This window comes from Populus euphratica, unplaced genomic scaffold (assembly GCF_000495115.2).
Source record: "Populus euphratica unplaced genomic scaffold, PopEup_1.0 scaffold271.1, whole genome shotgun sequence".
Classification (NCBI taxonomy): domain Eukaryota; kingdom Viridiplantae; phylum Streptophyta; class Magnoliopsida; order Malpighiales; family Salicaceae; genus Populus; species Populus euphratica.
The window spans coordinates 79,141-94,628 of record NW_011499926.1 but is presented as its reverse complement, the minus strand read 5'-3'; the positions used below and the strand labels follow the sequence as shown (position 1 = coordinate 94,628).

Sequence of the window (15,488 nt, the reverse complement as noted above, 5' to 3'; positions counted from 1 at the left end):
TGATGCATTGTATAGCATGAAATATAATGTGATTTGTTAAACTAAAAACACTTAAAAAAACAAATACAGTAAAACCATAAAAAAATCACAAAGTCTGAAAATTTATTGATTGATAACTAGAGGTTACACGCCAACACAGCTATTAGAACTCTCTTGAAACCAGTTTACCGGAAACATTGCCTCCGGTCCTCTTACCAACATCGTATCCCTTGAATTACTCTTACTGTCAAATAGCCAACACGACTTAAGAGTCCTTGATCTCTCCCACAACAAGTTTAGTGGAATGTTCCCATCGTGGTGGCTTAAGAACAATACAAGGTTGTGGCAACTATTTCCAAGTGAGAAATCCTTTGTTGGTGCTTTTCAATTGCAAGATCACCCAAATATGAACATGACCATAATAGATATATCAAAGAACAATATGCACGGTCCAATCCCACAAAATATTTGTTCGATCTTTTCAAATATGGAGACCTTAAAGATGGTTAAGAATGGACTCACAGGTTGTATTACTTCTTGTTTAGGAAATGTTAGGGCTCTTCGAGTTTTAATTTTATTGCTTTTCGAGTTTTAATTTTATCCAACAATCAATTGTCTACAATAAAACTAGAACAGTTGACAGAGCTAATTTTTCTCCAGTTGTCAAGTAACAATTTGTGCGGGCAAATATCTTCCTCAGTGTTCAGTTATTCTACCCTAGATTGTGTTTGACAGTTGGAGAAACCATAATGCTATCAACTGTTACATTTTTACTGTAGACAATTGATTGTTGGATGAATCTGAATCTCCAGAAAGCTTATTTTTCTAAACAAGAAGGAATGAAACCTGTGAGTTCATTCTTATCCATCTTTGAAGTCCACATATTTCGAAAGATTAAACAAATATTTTTTGGAACTTGATCGCGCATGTTGTTCTTCCATATATCTGTTATGGTCATGTCTGGATTTGGGTGATCTTGCAATTGCAAAGAACCAACAAAGGAGTTCTCCAAAAAAAATAGTTACTCCAATCTTGTATTGTTTTTAAGCAACCATGATGGGAAAATTCCACTGAAGTTGTTGTGAGGGAGATCAAGGACTCTTTAGTTGTATTGATTATAGAAGACGTTGGGAATTTCATCATTGAGTGCTTCCGATGTTGGACTGTTTGTCAAGCTGGAAAAGACCAGCTGGAACTTTGTGGAATCAAATTATGAAAGGCAGTAGGTTATGTATCAGTCTGTTGTTCCCACTAGAAAAGAGCTTGAGTGGTTCATAAAAGGCTTCATTGAAATGGGAATTTCAAAGTTGTTGTTTGATAGTGAGAAGAATTCAAGGGATATGAGATTGGTAAGGGTACTAGAGTCCATATTTCCAGTAAACTGGTTTCTGAAACAATCTGGGAGTGAACCCTCTAGATTCCAGAGAGAACAATTGAATCATCTGCAATATCTGTAACTGCAGATTCATCCACAGCTGGAATTGTAACTGAAGATGCCATTGTAACTGAAGAGTTTGGGCCAACCTTGCAAGCTATCATCACTGATCATGGATAAGAAAAGACACTTCTTTTTTATTGAGGACTACTCGGGTAACATCCTGCATGAAGGTCAAACCAAAGATGTGTTATATTGTTTTTCGCAGCCTCTCCAACAACTTATTCTGTGTTCTTTTGTGTTTGAATTCCAATTTTTGATTGGCATCGTAGATTAGGACATATATACATCCTTTCACAAATGACTTGGCCATGGCACAACACCCCGCAGATGCTGCAAATACTATAGAGATTCATGCTCCCTCAAACTCAGCTCTTGTTACTAACCCACGTAGTTATACTTCCATTACCACAACAGCTTTTACTTCACAACGTGAATGGAAAAATTCCTCCACAATTTATTGAACATCACTTTCTAGCAGTTTTTAATGGGCGAGAGTCCATAGAGGAAAGCTCAATCTAGAACCTTTGATGAAAGCAGTTACAAAGCGAATCAGTAATAGGCCGTGAAGGAGGCAGGGAGTGTTAGAGAATAATATAAATTATATTTTAGAGCCTCACCTAAAAACTTAAGTTTTTAGGTGAGATGGTTCTTTGAGATGGTATCAGAGCCTTGATGACTAAACGGTCACGAGTTCGAATCTCACCATCCCCATTTATTTGATAAAAATTAAGCACAAAGTAATGTGAGTCTGTGCAAGTTTCAAGCTCAAAGGGCTTTTCATTTGAGGGGGTGTGTTAGAGAATAATATAAATCATATTCTAGAGCCTCACCTAAAAGCTTAAGCTTTTAGGTGAGATAGTTCTTTGACAGGGGGCTGGCAGGGGCCGGGGCCTACAAGGAAATTTTTCCTAGCCCCTCCTTGTATAAAATAATTGAAACTTCAATTATTTTAAAATAATTTTTTTAATTTAGTCCTTTTAATTTTTTTTTCTCACTCCACCCCTGGTAATAGGAATCTATAGGAATCTAGATTATCTTATGATCAATTGAATTTTATATACTTGGCATTATATCTATGCATGGATCTTAAAACTTTTATGGCATTAGAAGCTAAGTGAACAATTTTATTTTTTTTATTAATGTAACAATGGATGTGCGGATAAAAAAATATAATTAGAAAGAAAAAGAATTAATTTTAATAATGAATTAAACTTCATTTCAAAAACATCTTAAATTTTAAAAAGAAAATATTCATATTAAGAAGTCATGTAATATTAATGTAATCGAACTTGTAATAACTTCAGCACACGAGTATGCTTACTTGTGTTGTGTTGGCTGTACTGTCAATAATGAATGGTAAATTAGAAAGGAGTTGGATAGAGAGATCACGGTGAAATTTTATGTATGTTAGAGAATAATTAGTTGTATTTTATTAGTTATTTTTGGATTTATTAAAAAATAAATATAAAAAAGAAAACAATATTTATAATACTTATATCTATATCTTTCTTTAATATAGATATGCACATATAAAAAATATGATATCACTAAGAAATTATTATAGATATCAGATTAAAAAAAAAATCTAGAATAAAGGAATTAATTAATCAAAAGAAAAGTATACATCCAATCCAACAAAGTACAAAAAATCAATTAAAAAATACAGGGACCAAATAATCCAACAAGCTGCAAAGACAGCTGAGCTGAGCTTGGTCTGTATGTAAGAAGGGTGACCATAGACAAAAGCACAAACACAGAGAACTGTGGTATGTCATACAAAGATGAGGATGTTAATGAGTCTTTCACCATGTTATCGTCTTTTACATCACTACCATTATCCTACCTTAACTAAGACCCACCATCACCACCACCTCCTTTCTCTATCCAATCACCTACCTCCACCTGGCTAACCATCCTACCCATACCCGTTAACCCTCCAAAATTCCAATCTTTAACCACTTTTGCAGATACCCTCTTCTCTATCTCTCTTGATGGTTGTTTTAAGACGGTGATTCAAGGGTTTTCAGGCATTGTGGTCGCGACCCGGATAGGTAAATTGCTTGTTCTCGGTCTTTATGTAGTTTCTTTCGTGTTTTTAGAGGATTTGCGTTTGGGTTTCTTGATTTGTTTTGTGGGTGTTTGCTTCAAAGAATCTGCACTTCTTTCGGTTTTCTTGGCTGATTTCGTGTCTATGAATCTGGATTTGTGTCTGTTTTGGTGGGTTGATGTTGGATAGGGTGAATCTGTGATTGAATGGTGATGTTCATTTGGCCTTGTTGAGCTGGTTTATGCATCAAAATGGCAATTTTTCATGACTTTGAATTCTCTCTTTTTATGTATTGTTTGATGTATAGGTTCTTTTCCAATTGTCTTGCAGGGAACTGTGGTGTTAATTTCTTTTTGTTCATGAATAAGTAGCTAACACTGTCTAATGTATTAATTGTAGTTACATAGCTATCTGTGTTAAAAAAAAAATTGCTGGTGGAATCCACAATCTATAAATGAAATTAAGTTTTTTCTTTTTCGGTTTAGGCGAAAAAGGTTATGTGACTTATAGCATTCACTTTCTCAATTATCAGACAGGTATTTGCTGCTATATTGTACCCTTTCCAATTGATTAGTATGAAGTAAATGAGAATCTGTTCTGTGGTTATTGTATTGATGTGAATTGGGTTGCGACTTGTTTTTTGTGTTGTGTTATGTTGGACTTCCTTCACTGTCTGGCATGAGTGATGAGTTGCTCCTTGCAGTTTTGTGCCTAATCTGCTCAGTTGTGATGCAATTAAGAAACTTTACCTTGAAAAGTTTGTGTTTCTCATGACTTATTTCAACTTCCTCTCTCTGACAGATAACAGCAGAACTAGGCTTCTGCCTCCTTACTTTTATGGAGGGTTTTGGGTTTAGTGATGCAAGCAGTGCTGTCAGGAAGAAGAGGAGTAATACATCCCGTCGACCTCGGAATGAATCACATGCGCCTTCAGGTTACATTGATGTTACATCCTTATCATCCACACCACCTTCAGAAACTGTAAGCAAAGTGTCAAGTGATGAAAATAATGATCATGGTTCAATTTTGCGAAAGAAAAAAGTCAGTTTGATTCTATGCAATTCAAGAGCTTCATCTTCTAACCTTGCTGACTGTGAATCTGCCCAGAATATGATGAAGAATGAAGATGGAGGATTTGGAGAATCCGATGAAGCTTCCAATAATGGTTCTTTCCGAGGAAGTAGTGAGCGAAGGCACAGTGGAGTTGATTCTAGAAGGTTGAACCAAGGTGTCCTTACCCCAGCTAATTGGAAAAGCACAAGTAGTAGCTTGGGCCGTGTTGGAGGTTTTTCAGATGGAGTAGGGAATGAAAGTAAAGTGAAAAAAGTTAAGCTAAAAGTTGGTGGTATCACACGTACTATTACTGCAAAGTCTGCATCTGATGGCGCATCTGCCATTGCTGTTGGGTCTTCTTCTTCAAAACCTTCTCGCTTCCCAGATCCCCGGCAGAAGACAGTTGAGGTACTTCCCATCAAAATTTGTTGTCTGGTATGCTGTCATCGGCATTAGGTTTTGATGGTCATATCCATATAGATCATCGGCATGTATCACATACAGAAGGAGAAATGTTACATGTAGTGATCATTTAAATTCAGAATATTAATTTTGGGCATCTTGCTATTCTTAGATGCAGGGACTGTAAGACTTTAAATTAGCTGCTTTCTAGTGGCAAATCCTTTCACTCCACCTAGATAAAACAGAACCACATAAGAATTTCTCATTTGTTACAAATTCCTTGAACTTTTCAGTTTTCAATTCATGTTAAGAAATCCTTGTTCATTGTTTTTACTCCTTATTTGGCCCAGCGGACAGTGTTTTGCTGGGCCTTCTAATGACTGATAATTATTTAAGCACCACTAGTTACAGCTAACATCCTTCTTGCAGGAGAATTTGGACAACAACCATTCCTTTATTTCAGGTAAGGGAAGTGGTTTGCAAGGAGTCCCATGGAAGGAATTCTCTAGAAGTGGTCGAAATGATGGGAAAGCAGATGGTTTGAGAGGTGAGAATCTGTCTTCAAAGCAAACTGGTCAGTCTGAGCCAGTTCGTAAGAGTAAGCGGCTCCCTAAGAAACGCCTATTAGATGGAGTTCTTGATGATGGAGCTGAGGATTATGATGAAATTCAGTTCCTTGAAAAAGTCAAGACATCAAAGATCAGCACTAATCATGGTGCAGGGTTTGAAGATGAAGAGGGAGGAAGCAGGAAACAGCGGAAGATATTGAGAGTATTGAAGAGAAATGTTGATGGTCTGAATGATGTAGATTCTGGAGTTCATGGCTCAACTAGGTTTGGCAAGGAGGGTAAGAAATCTAAATCAGGGAGAGTATCTGAAGACACTGATTATGTGGAAGATGAAGATCTGGGCTCGGATGGTGACCCTACATCGAAGAGGAAGAAGCCAAGAAAAGAGTTAGCTGATCTATCAGCAGACTCTAAGAAGGAAATGACAGTCACTACCCGTCAACGAGCACTTCAAACTGGAAAAGATGTCTCCTCTGGTTTTGCTAGTTTGATAGAGTTCCCAAATGGGTTACCTCCAGCTCCTCCTAAAAGTTAGTTATTGTTTTTGCTTTTGAGCTCCCCCAATTGTACATTTGTGGAATTTCCCAGATTTATTTTCCTGATTATTTTGGCAACAGAGCAAAAGGAGAAACTCTCTGAAGTAGAGCAGCAATTGAAGAGAGCTGAGGCTCTTCAAAGACGTAGGATGCAAGTTGAAAAGGCAAATAGGGAATCTGAGGTTTGCCCTGTTAATATGTTTTTTTTTTCTTAATTGCAAAGATGCTAGATGGAATCTATGCATTAACATTGACTGAAAATCTTAGGCGGAGGCAATAAGAAAAATACTGGGCCAAGATTCCACTAGGAAGAAGCGGGAAGATAAACTGAAGAAACGACAAGAAGAAATGGCACAGGTAATATATAGAGAATTTGTGAGGATTCTCTGCTCATTATTTCCCCCTTCAACTTGCCCACTTGTGCTGTTGAGTTTTTGTGTTAACATTGGTGCATTTTAATTCTGTTCAGGAGAAAGCTACAAACGCCATGGTACTTGCATCAGACCATGTTAGGTGGGTCATGGGTCCAGCAGGAACAACTGTAACATTCCCCACTGAAATGGGCTTGCCAAGTATATTCGACTCCAAGCCTTGCAGGTACAAGTTCCTTGGTTTTGTTCGTGTAAAGACCCTTTTTAAGTTAATTTTAAAACTGATTTTGCTCCCTCGGTGATTTCATACGAGGCAATGTGATGTGTGAAGAATTTTTCTTTTAGATGCATGTTCTGACATGATTCAGAAAGTTCCTTTAACTGGGATGCTCATCCACCATATATTTTATAGCAACAACTGCACTAGATTGTGTTCCAGCACAACTTGTATAGGCTATTTTTCACATCTGCTATCTAGGCATGCTTTTTTCGCAGCTTCACAGCTGATGATTTTGTTTTGTTTTCATATGGATTTCAGTTACCCTCCTCCCCGGGAGAAATGTGCTGCTCCATCTTGTACAAATCCATACAAGTATCGGGATTCCAAGTCAAAATTACCCCTTTGTAGTCTCCATTGCTACAAGACGATTCATGAGAAAATGCAACCTCTTACCGCTTGTTAGGATCAAGATCCACCTGCATGCAACTACGAGTATAACAAGTACAGGCATTCCGGCACCATTATATGCAGTCTCTAGTAAGAGTTGGGGTGGATAGCATAGGGAAAGCGATTATCATCATCATATCACCACATCACCCTAGCGGATTGGACCATGGAGAAATTGTTGCTATAGTCACATATAATTGTAATATTTTGCAATGTTCTCTATCTATATAACATTTTAGTTTTCATGGAATTGTTTTATCCATCATGGGAATAGTTTTCTTATATCTGGATTCCTGTTTCTTTTTTTATTTTCCTTCGCATTTTAATGATATCAATCATTGTTGATGATTGTTGATGATGAGATCTTGTATAAACACTTATTACATCACAAAGATTCTATCTAGATACGAAGAGCATGCCTGGTTGTCTGCTGTGTTGTTAGTAAAATTTCCATTAAAGATATAAATTGGTAAAATCATTCAAATTAAAACTACTATTAAAGAAATAATTTTAAAACTTTCTTTATGAAACTAAATATTAAAAAAAATGAATTGTTTAAAAAAAGAATTCTTTCTTTGCTTTGGAAAAACACACTAGCATCATAAAAATATAATTAAAAAAATAATAATCAAATAACTTAATTTTTAAAATCCTAACCCGTCACTTTTTAAAAGTAAAATAGTAAAAGCTAGAAAAATATCAAGTTAAATAAGCTTTTAACTGTTTCATTTCCTTCAAATTTAGATTTTAAACGAAGAGTTGACCTAATAAATATAATTCACTACTCCTTTTTTTTATAGTTACAATATCCAGTTGAGTTATCTATTTACACTATAGCTTAATTATAAACCTATGATAAATATAGATATTGTAATTTTAATGATAAATTAATAAGACTTTATATCATAGATTTATAATTATGATGTAGTGTGGATGAATAAAACTCTAGATGAGAAAAGAGAAAGGAAATGACTTATTTAGTAAAAGAATGATAAGCAGGAGGGTCATTATAAGAAAATTAATTGATGGAGGGCCACGTTTAAAACATTACAAAAGTAGAGGTACTTATAGGCTTTTTAACCAGTGATCCCCAGCTCCAAAACCCGTCTGGTTCCCGTAAATCCTTCCTTCATAACTCTTCCAGAAACTTCACTCCTTCTCTCACAGCCATGGCTAGGGCACCAGGCAAGCATGGACGTGATCAAGCCCTGGTACATTTCTTTTCACTTATGGTTTTTTTTTTTTTAATACTTTCGTAACCCTGTTTGTTTCCCAAGAAAACTGTAATAAGCAAGAAAATGGAAGAAACTGAAAGCTCAACTCTTTTCAATCATTTCCCTTTCAAAACTTCATCTTCACCGTCCTTTTTCTTTTGATTATCTTTTCTATGTGTTTCTTCTTTGTGTTCTCCGATTATCATTTCTAAAAATCAAGTCTTTGTGCATGTTTCTTCTTCTTCTTTTTATAGAAATGGAAGCTTTTGTTAAATGAGATTGTATTTAATAAGGGATTTTATTTATTTATATGTATTTTGGGTGAAAACCCATTTTTGTTTCCAGGATTTCCAGGGATTTTTGAATGATTTGCAGGACTGGGAACTTCTTAAGGATACTGATAAAAAGGTGAAGACGAAATCGCAAGCTTCTGATGTGGTAAAGTTTCAATTTTGATTATGGTTTCAGTTGCTTTCAAGGCTTTTTTGTGTAATATTGGAAATGAGAAATGGGTTGTTGAAAAAAAAAACTATCTTTTATTATGGGAAGCTTGTAGCTTGGATAACAGACTTCAATGTAGTATTTGCATGTTGCTTTCTTAACTTTAGCTTGCTGTTTTAGGTGGCTCAGTGAGTTATGCATGTGTCTTGCGGGTTTATGTTTCTGATGGCTGCTTTACAGAATTTATTGGTTTGCTTTTAGAATGAAATTACGTAGTGCAGTTAATTTGTTCTTGGTTTCTTTGTGTGGAAATTGAGAGGAGGTGTTGGCAGTAGCAAGTTTGAATAATCCAATGCTTAATATTTGATAGTTCTTTTCTGAATGGAAACTTGAATGATGATTATCAACATTCTTGTGCATTTTGAGTAAGCTATAGTGGTGCTCAATTTAAGGAGCATTGATCAGTAAACTAGATGTTTAAATATGGTCTTACTTCCATATGAAAAGTCATGGCATACGTGTGTGTTTGCACCCACATATATGTTTAGAGTAATTATATGGGCTATGATAGTTGCTTGCTGAATTATCAATTTTTCGTGTATTCAGAAGATTGGTGAGGATGGAAGATCAAAGGGAAAAACTTCTGCTGTTGATTCTTCTAGAAGTGGTTCAGGACAGTATGATTACTCAAGGAACTTTGGTGCAATCAATCGTCTATCGAGTAATTTTACAACTGATGAGATTACTGTGGATGCTACCACAGAAAAAGAATTGGTATGAACTTCCCTGCAATAGCTCTTAAAAAAGATTCACTGGTAATGGATTGTGATGCTAAGTTTGCAATTTTTAAATTTACAGGGAAATGAATATTTTAAGCAGAAGAAGTTTAATGAAGCTATTGAGTGTTATTCAAGAAGCATAGCCTTGTCACCAACTGCTGTAGCCTATGCAAATAGGGCAATGGCGTATCTCAAAATCAAAAGGCAAGTTTTTCCTGTCAGATATTGTTAGATTGGTAGGTATTGTGCAGAGTTCTTGTTGCCTGATTCAATATATAAGTTCACAACTTATGATAACTAGAAGGTTTTTAATCATCTTCTTTTCGTCTTGTCATCTAGAGGTTGCTTTACTGCCTGTGAAGGTATTTTTCATGAATATGACAGTTTTCTTTTTTTTCATTCGTTTTCTTTTTGTTCAGATTTCGAGAGGCTGAAGATGACTGTACAGAGACTTTGAATCTAGATGATCACTACATAAAAGCGTATTCACGCAGAGCAACAGCTAGAAAGGAATTGGGGAAACTTAAAGAATCCATCGAGGGTGTGTTAACTCAAACTTATGTGTTGGTCTTCTCTGAATATCTAGTGCTTGATTCTTTTTGGTATAGTTTTTTGATGACTGTATGATTTAATGCGTATAGCGTACTACAGATTCTGAATTTGCTTTGAAGTTGGAACCTATTAACCAGGAAATCAAGAAACAGTATGCTGAAGTCAAATCTTTGTATGAGAAGGCAAGTGACTATCTTATGTTGGTATTCTGGCTGTTACATTTCATTGATACAATTCTCTGTAACTATTGCTATTAATTTTCACAGGAAATTCTCCAGAAAGCATCTGGCGCTCTCAGAAGCTCTTTACAAGGAACACAAAAGGGAGGAAGGTCAGAAGCAAGTGTAAATGGACATGCAGTGCATCCAGTCTCGATTCCCACTCAAAATACTGGGGTCTCTGCATCCAAAAAGGATAACACCAAGGTAAAAATAAGAGATCGGCCCTCAACTTCTGATTAATGCTCCATGTGAATTTAAGTTGTTCTTATACAACGTACCCCAAGTGCCTCCCCATTATAACACCCCCCCCCCACCCACCCACCCTCATCATTGTCCCATAGCAAATTCAGTAGATGTTCTAGTCTAGATCTAGGTTTCATGTCTCAATTTTTGTTTTTGTTACTTGGAATTTGGAACAAGAGGTAGTGTTGTTTTATGAGCATCACCAAAATGATTGGAAGCTTTTCACATTTGACTCTCTTTTATCTATGTCTAGGAAACATTTGTTTGAACTTCTAGATTTTCATGGCAGGAGAATGATGGAAACAATCTTGTGAAGAAATCAGTGCGTGTGAAAGAAGTAAGGAACAAAGGTACAGGTGCTGGAAGCAAATCTGATGGTCATGTAGGCAATGATTCTCCTGCAAATGCCACTCTGAGTTCCAGTGTAGATAGTGTCCAGGTTGAGCTTCGCATCCTTGCATAACTATCCCTTTTTTTTTTTTTACAAAGATGGAAAATAGAATTATTAAAGGCAATATCCTGTGTAAAAGTAAACAGATATCTTTCATCTTTGCAGTCTCTCCTCTTTTATTCTTATTTTTTCTAGAACCCCTAAATGCATATACTTGGCTTTTGAATTAATGCCAGGGACAAAGCACATATTGCCATCTGTCCCCATTAGACTGTGTTGTCACCCATGCTATGTATTACCGAATTCATTTATCAGTATCTTTCTGCAAATAGCCTGTAAAATTGGGACTTTTCATTTATGTGCACTTAAATTGCATTAGATTAAAACATAACTGGCACCGTTATTTGCAGATTTCATGTACCTCTTGATAGGATTCGGTACTTTTATGGGAAGATAAATTCATCCTGCTAGCTCTGAGCTTCACTTTGGGCTACTTTATACTGCTTTGCATCTGTAATTGCTGTTTCTGGTGATTGATATTTCATTTACCGGTTTGCAGAAAAATAATAGAACTCAAAGACAAGAGCTGAAGACCTCAGTAATGGAACTTGCTTCTCAAGCAGCTTCTCGTGCCATGGCTGAAGCTGCGAAAAACATTACTCCTCCAAACTCGGCTTATCAATTTGAGGTTTCTTGGCGAGGCTTTTCTGGTGATCGTGCACTCCAGGCTCACCTCTTGAAGGTTTTTGTTTTAGTTTAAATCATTAGCTTTTCTTTTTGGATAAAGGACTAGGTCAGAAAATAAAACTTAACATGCATGCAAAAAAATTGGCCTTTCTCTGTGATGGTAAATTGAGAGTGTCAAGCACAGTTACTGCATGAGATGTCATTTTTTCGGAGAGTCTCCAGTAGCATCATGTTGATGAAAAAACAATAGATATGCTGCTGCTACTTCCTTTCATTAAATTATATATTCAAGAAGTTTAGTCATTGCCTCTTAATAAATGAGTAGATGCTGTAAGTATTTGATCGGGGCAGTAACATTTATGCCAATGTTCCCCATCCAAGATGGTGCATCCACTTGACCGCTCAATGTTTTCTTTACTTGAATTAGGTTACTTCTCCGAGTGCATTGCCTCAGATATTTAAAAATGCACTGTCTGTTCCTATTCTAATCGACATCATCAAGTGTGTGGCCTCCTTCTTCATGTAAGTGGAGTTCTTCTGTTCATGTTCGGCATGTTTGGCTTTGTGTTTGGGTTAATTGAAGGTTTTATCTCTGTTCTGGTTTGTTCCTCTGATAGCGATGACATGGATCTGGCCGTCAAATATCTGGAGAACCTGACCAAAGTCCCAAGATTTGGCGTGCTTATCATGTGTCTTTCATCTACAGATACGTCTGGTATGCTTTTGTAATGCACCTTTGCAGATTTTAGAAAGCCTTGAGATGACACTTCATCAAATATGTTCCATTTGTCAGGTTTAGCGTTCTAATGTTTAATCACGTATTGACTAAATTTGATGTCTTGTCTGTGTTTAATTTTTTGGATGGCATGCGAAGTTTCTGATTGTGCACATGGTACACTATAAATTCCTTTACAACACATATCAGTTCAAGCAATTGTCTTGTATGAACCACATAATAACATGCAAAGTTCTCTTGTATGGATCTATCATATTTGAACATAATTTTCAAGCTCAATTATTGAGATTAGTATGGGTTTATGTGCACGCTGACTTGATTATCATCTGAGCAGATCTTCTCAAGATGTGGGATGGAGTCTTCTGTAGTGCATCCACGCCAATTGAATATGCTGAGATTCTTGACAACTTACGATCAAAATACTGTCCCAAATATTGACAGGCATGTAACATAGAGAGTTTTTAGTATCACATGTTCTTGATCCAGTCCTAACGTTGTTGTAAGTAACTTTTCTTTTCTTTAAACGAATTGTAAGTAATGAGTTCAATACCTCCACCACTTCTCTTTTGATGTACCCGGTGGGAATTCATCAAGAATTTGCTAAAATGTTTTGAATTTCTCTTACATCTAGCTCCGTTGCCTCTTTGGTTTATTTCATCTTTTGATCCGGAATGAGTTTTTGAAGGTTTGAACTACTGTCGTGAATTCTTGATTGTATAATTTTTTTTGATCTAGATGTCTCAACGTTGAAGGTAGGTGGCTTCTTAGGCAGCCAGAAGAAGCCTCGCTGCCATGCCAGGTTTCCTTTATTCACCTGACTTTGAAGTTGCATCGGATTTCGGTTGTGATACAAGAGAATTTCAATAGACCAACTTGAACTCTATCCAGAGAGACAACAAAGATGAGCTCCGATTCTTTCTTGAGAGAAAAGAAAAGGAAAAGGACCTCCTGCATAATTGTCTCCATTGATATCAAAATATAGTTATGAAAGCAAAAGGTTGAACTAAAAATCTCTTTATTGTTAAAATTAAATTTAGAACCAACTTGGTATCGAATTTATATTGGGAGATCTAAAATTCTAAATAAACCTCACCATGTCTGAGAAATTCTATGGTACTTGGGCTATAATCTATCAATAATTATAATATACAAAGAGAGACATATAAGGAGAAAAATATAAAGGAATAAATCGAAAAATAATGATTTTATAATATAAAAAGAGAAATACGAGAAAAATATTAAAGAATAAGTCGAAAAATAATAATTTTCAGTGAGAAGTGATATATTCTTATCATTTGTTCTTGTTTCTCTAGCCCTAATGTAATTTTTTTCATTTTTTTATTTGAAATTTATTAAAATAATGTTTTTAATGAATTATTTTATTAAAATAAAATAGTTCGGCTGCAAGGACATCATTTCTCTCATGCTTGTTACGTGGGAAGGTCCAAACATTACCACAAATCTGCCCCGGTTTGTGACTTAGTAAAACACCAACTCTCATCCTGATTATTTTCTGAAAAACGATATTTTTATTAAGATAATATTATTTTGATTTTTTTTTTTTAAATGCATGTTCTAAAACTACTGGGGAGAAGGAGATTGACCCGGTTCGACGGAGTCTTGAATGTCTGGCCCCTTCTACCATTGATATTATTCCTTGATATTGACCATTCTCTCACAAGTACATAGAGCTGGCCTCTTTTTCTTTTTCTTTTTCTTTTTCTTTTTAATGTCAAAATATATTAAAGAAAATGTTTTTTTATCGTAAATTTAATGCATGCACTGTGCGTAAATTAAGAAAATGAATGGGATAATAATAAAGATACTTGCAGATCTTGTTGCTGATCTTTTTTGACCTGAAATTCATTGAACATAAAAAGGCATGTGATGCTAATTAATGAGATAGATTAAGACTTCTAACCATTTCCTTTTCTTTTAAATTATAATTTAAAATAAAAAATTATTTCAAACAATCTGTTTTTTTATTTACTTACTTGGAAGACTTGTTTATACATGGCAAAAACAGAGGCATGTCAAACACCACTGCAACAGTGTATAGTCGGATCACGATAGAGCCCTTTAACACATGGTTAATTATGGGTTTAATTAGAGGTCGATGCGGATTAATATAAAAAATTATTAAAAAGATGTAAATAATGTTTTTTTTGTCCCGAGTAAGCTAGGTTTAACAACAATGCGCGTTATTCACTAGGGACGGTCAAAATTTGGTGTTGTGGACGTATTGTCTCGAGTTTTCTCATAGCTTCTCTCCATGTCTCTATTGGTTTTTAGTCTTTGTAAGCTTGTATTTGTAGTACTGTTGCATGGCCCCAATTTTGTACAGTTCTCTCCCGTGGGGTGGGGCAAATTTAGAGCACCCAACTCATAATCCAGGTGTTATTGTACTTATGATGATATATAATGCATGGATTCATATGATCCAGGAGGAGGTCCATTCATTTGATCTCGAGTCACTTTCCTCTTTATCTATTTAAGTTTCTCAAATAATTGATTGAGAGATCATATATATATATATCCCTTACCATTGGATATAGGCCATGTAGGTTTTATGATGTCTCCCACTATTTTCAGCAGCTAATTTGCTGATCGATCCCACAGATTACTATTTACTATTTCTCTGTGACAAGAATAATCCTCTCATTTATCTCTTTGGTAACAGTTGCATTTCGTTTATTTCTGATTTTTTTTTTAGGTTTTTAATTCATCTTCATTTTAAGAAAATATTAAATTAATGTATTTTTAATCAAAATATATTTTTGAAAAGCACTCTACACCACCATGATACTAAAGATACACAAATATTCTTATAATAAGATAGGAAAGTATTATATATTAATTAATATAACTTGTAAAAATCTATTAATCAGAGTAATTAATATAAGTCAATTAATTAATATAATCAATTTGACACCCATTGGAACTTGACTTGGATTGAGTTTCATTTTAAATAAGATAATGTTTATAGAGTCAAAACCTGAGTTGCATTTCATTTGATTTTAAAAAACAATATTATTTTAATTATTTTTAAAAAATTAAAATAATATTATATATTTTAGATTAATTCAAGTTAATCTATTCAAGATTAAGTTTAATAACTTTAGTATTAATAAAATAAGTGATAAATTAATAGAAATTAATTCT

The 15,488-nt window shown here is 35.0% G+C and overlaps 2 protein-coding genes across 10 annotated transcripts; both read left to right on the top strand.

Moving 5' to 3' along the window:
* Positions 1–3,087: 3,087 nt before the first annotated feature.
* Positions 3,088–7,407, top strand: LOC105135646 (uncharacterized). 2 transcript variants are annotated; one of them, XM_011040629.1, is made up of 9 exons: positions 3,088–3,468; positions 3,950–4,000; positions 4,266–4,445; positions 4,572–4,925; positions 5,349–6,018; positions 6,106–6,206; positions 6,292–6,381; positions 6,494–6,621; positions 6,934–7,407. In XM_011040629.1, the coding sequence occupies exons 3-9, from the start codon at positions 4,302–4,304 to the stop codon at positions 7,076–7,078; spliced, it is 1,632 nt and encodes a 543-aa protein (XP_011038931.1). In that variant the 5' UTR covers positions 3,088–3,468; positions 3,950–4,000; positions 4,266–4,301; the 3' UTR covers positions 7,079–7,407. The 2 variants fall into 2 exon arrangements, with proteins under 2 accessions (XP_011038931.1, XP_011038930.1); XM_011040628.1 differs by lacking the exon at positions 3,950–4,000 and having other exon boundaries at positions 3,089–3,468.
* A 739-nt stretch (positions 7,408–8,146) lies between these two features.
* Positions 8,147–13,369, top strand: LOC105135645 (RNA polymerase II-associated protein 3-like). Of its 8 annotated transcripts, XR_844207.1 has the most exons (13): positions 8,148–8,273; positions 8,622–8,714; positions 9,324–9,491; positions 9,576–9,700; positions 9,916–10,037; positions 10,148–10,230; positions 10,315–10,473; positions 10,802–10,951; positions 11,463–11,645; positions 12,018–12,112; positions 12,208–12,305; positions 12,661–12,825; positions 13,062–13,369. XR_844207.1 is itself a non-coding variant. In XM_011040627.1 (12 exons), exons 1-12 carry the CDS (start codon positions 8,232–8,234, stop codon positions 12,762–12,764), a joined length of 1,389 nt encoding a protein of 462 aa, XP_011038929.1. In that variant the 5' UTR covers positions 8,148–8,231; the 3' UTR covers positions 12,765–12,983. The 8 variants fall into 8 exon arrangements, 6 of the variants coding, with proteins under 6 accessions (XP_011038929.1, XP_011038928.1, XP_011038927.1 ...); XR_844209.1 differs by lacking the exon at positions 13,062–13,369 and having other exon boundaries at positions 8,147–8,273; positions 12,208–12,383; positions 12,661–12,751; XM_011040627.1 differs by lacking the exon at positions 13,062–13,369 and having other exon boundaries at positions 8,652–8,711; positions 12,661–12,983.
* The last annotated feature ends 2,119 nt before the right edge of the window (positions 13,370–15,488 follow it).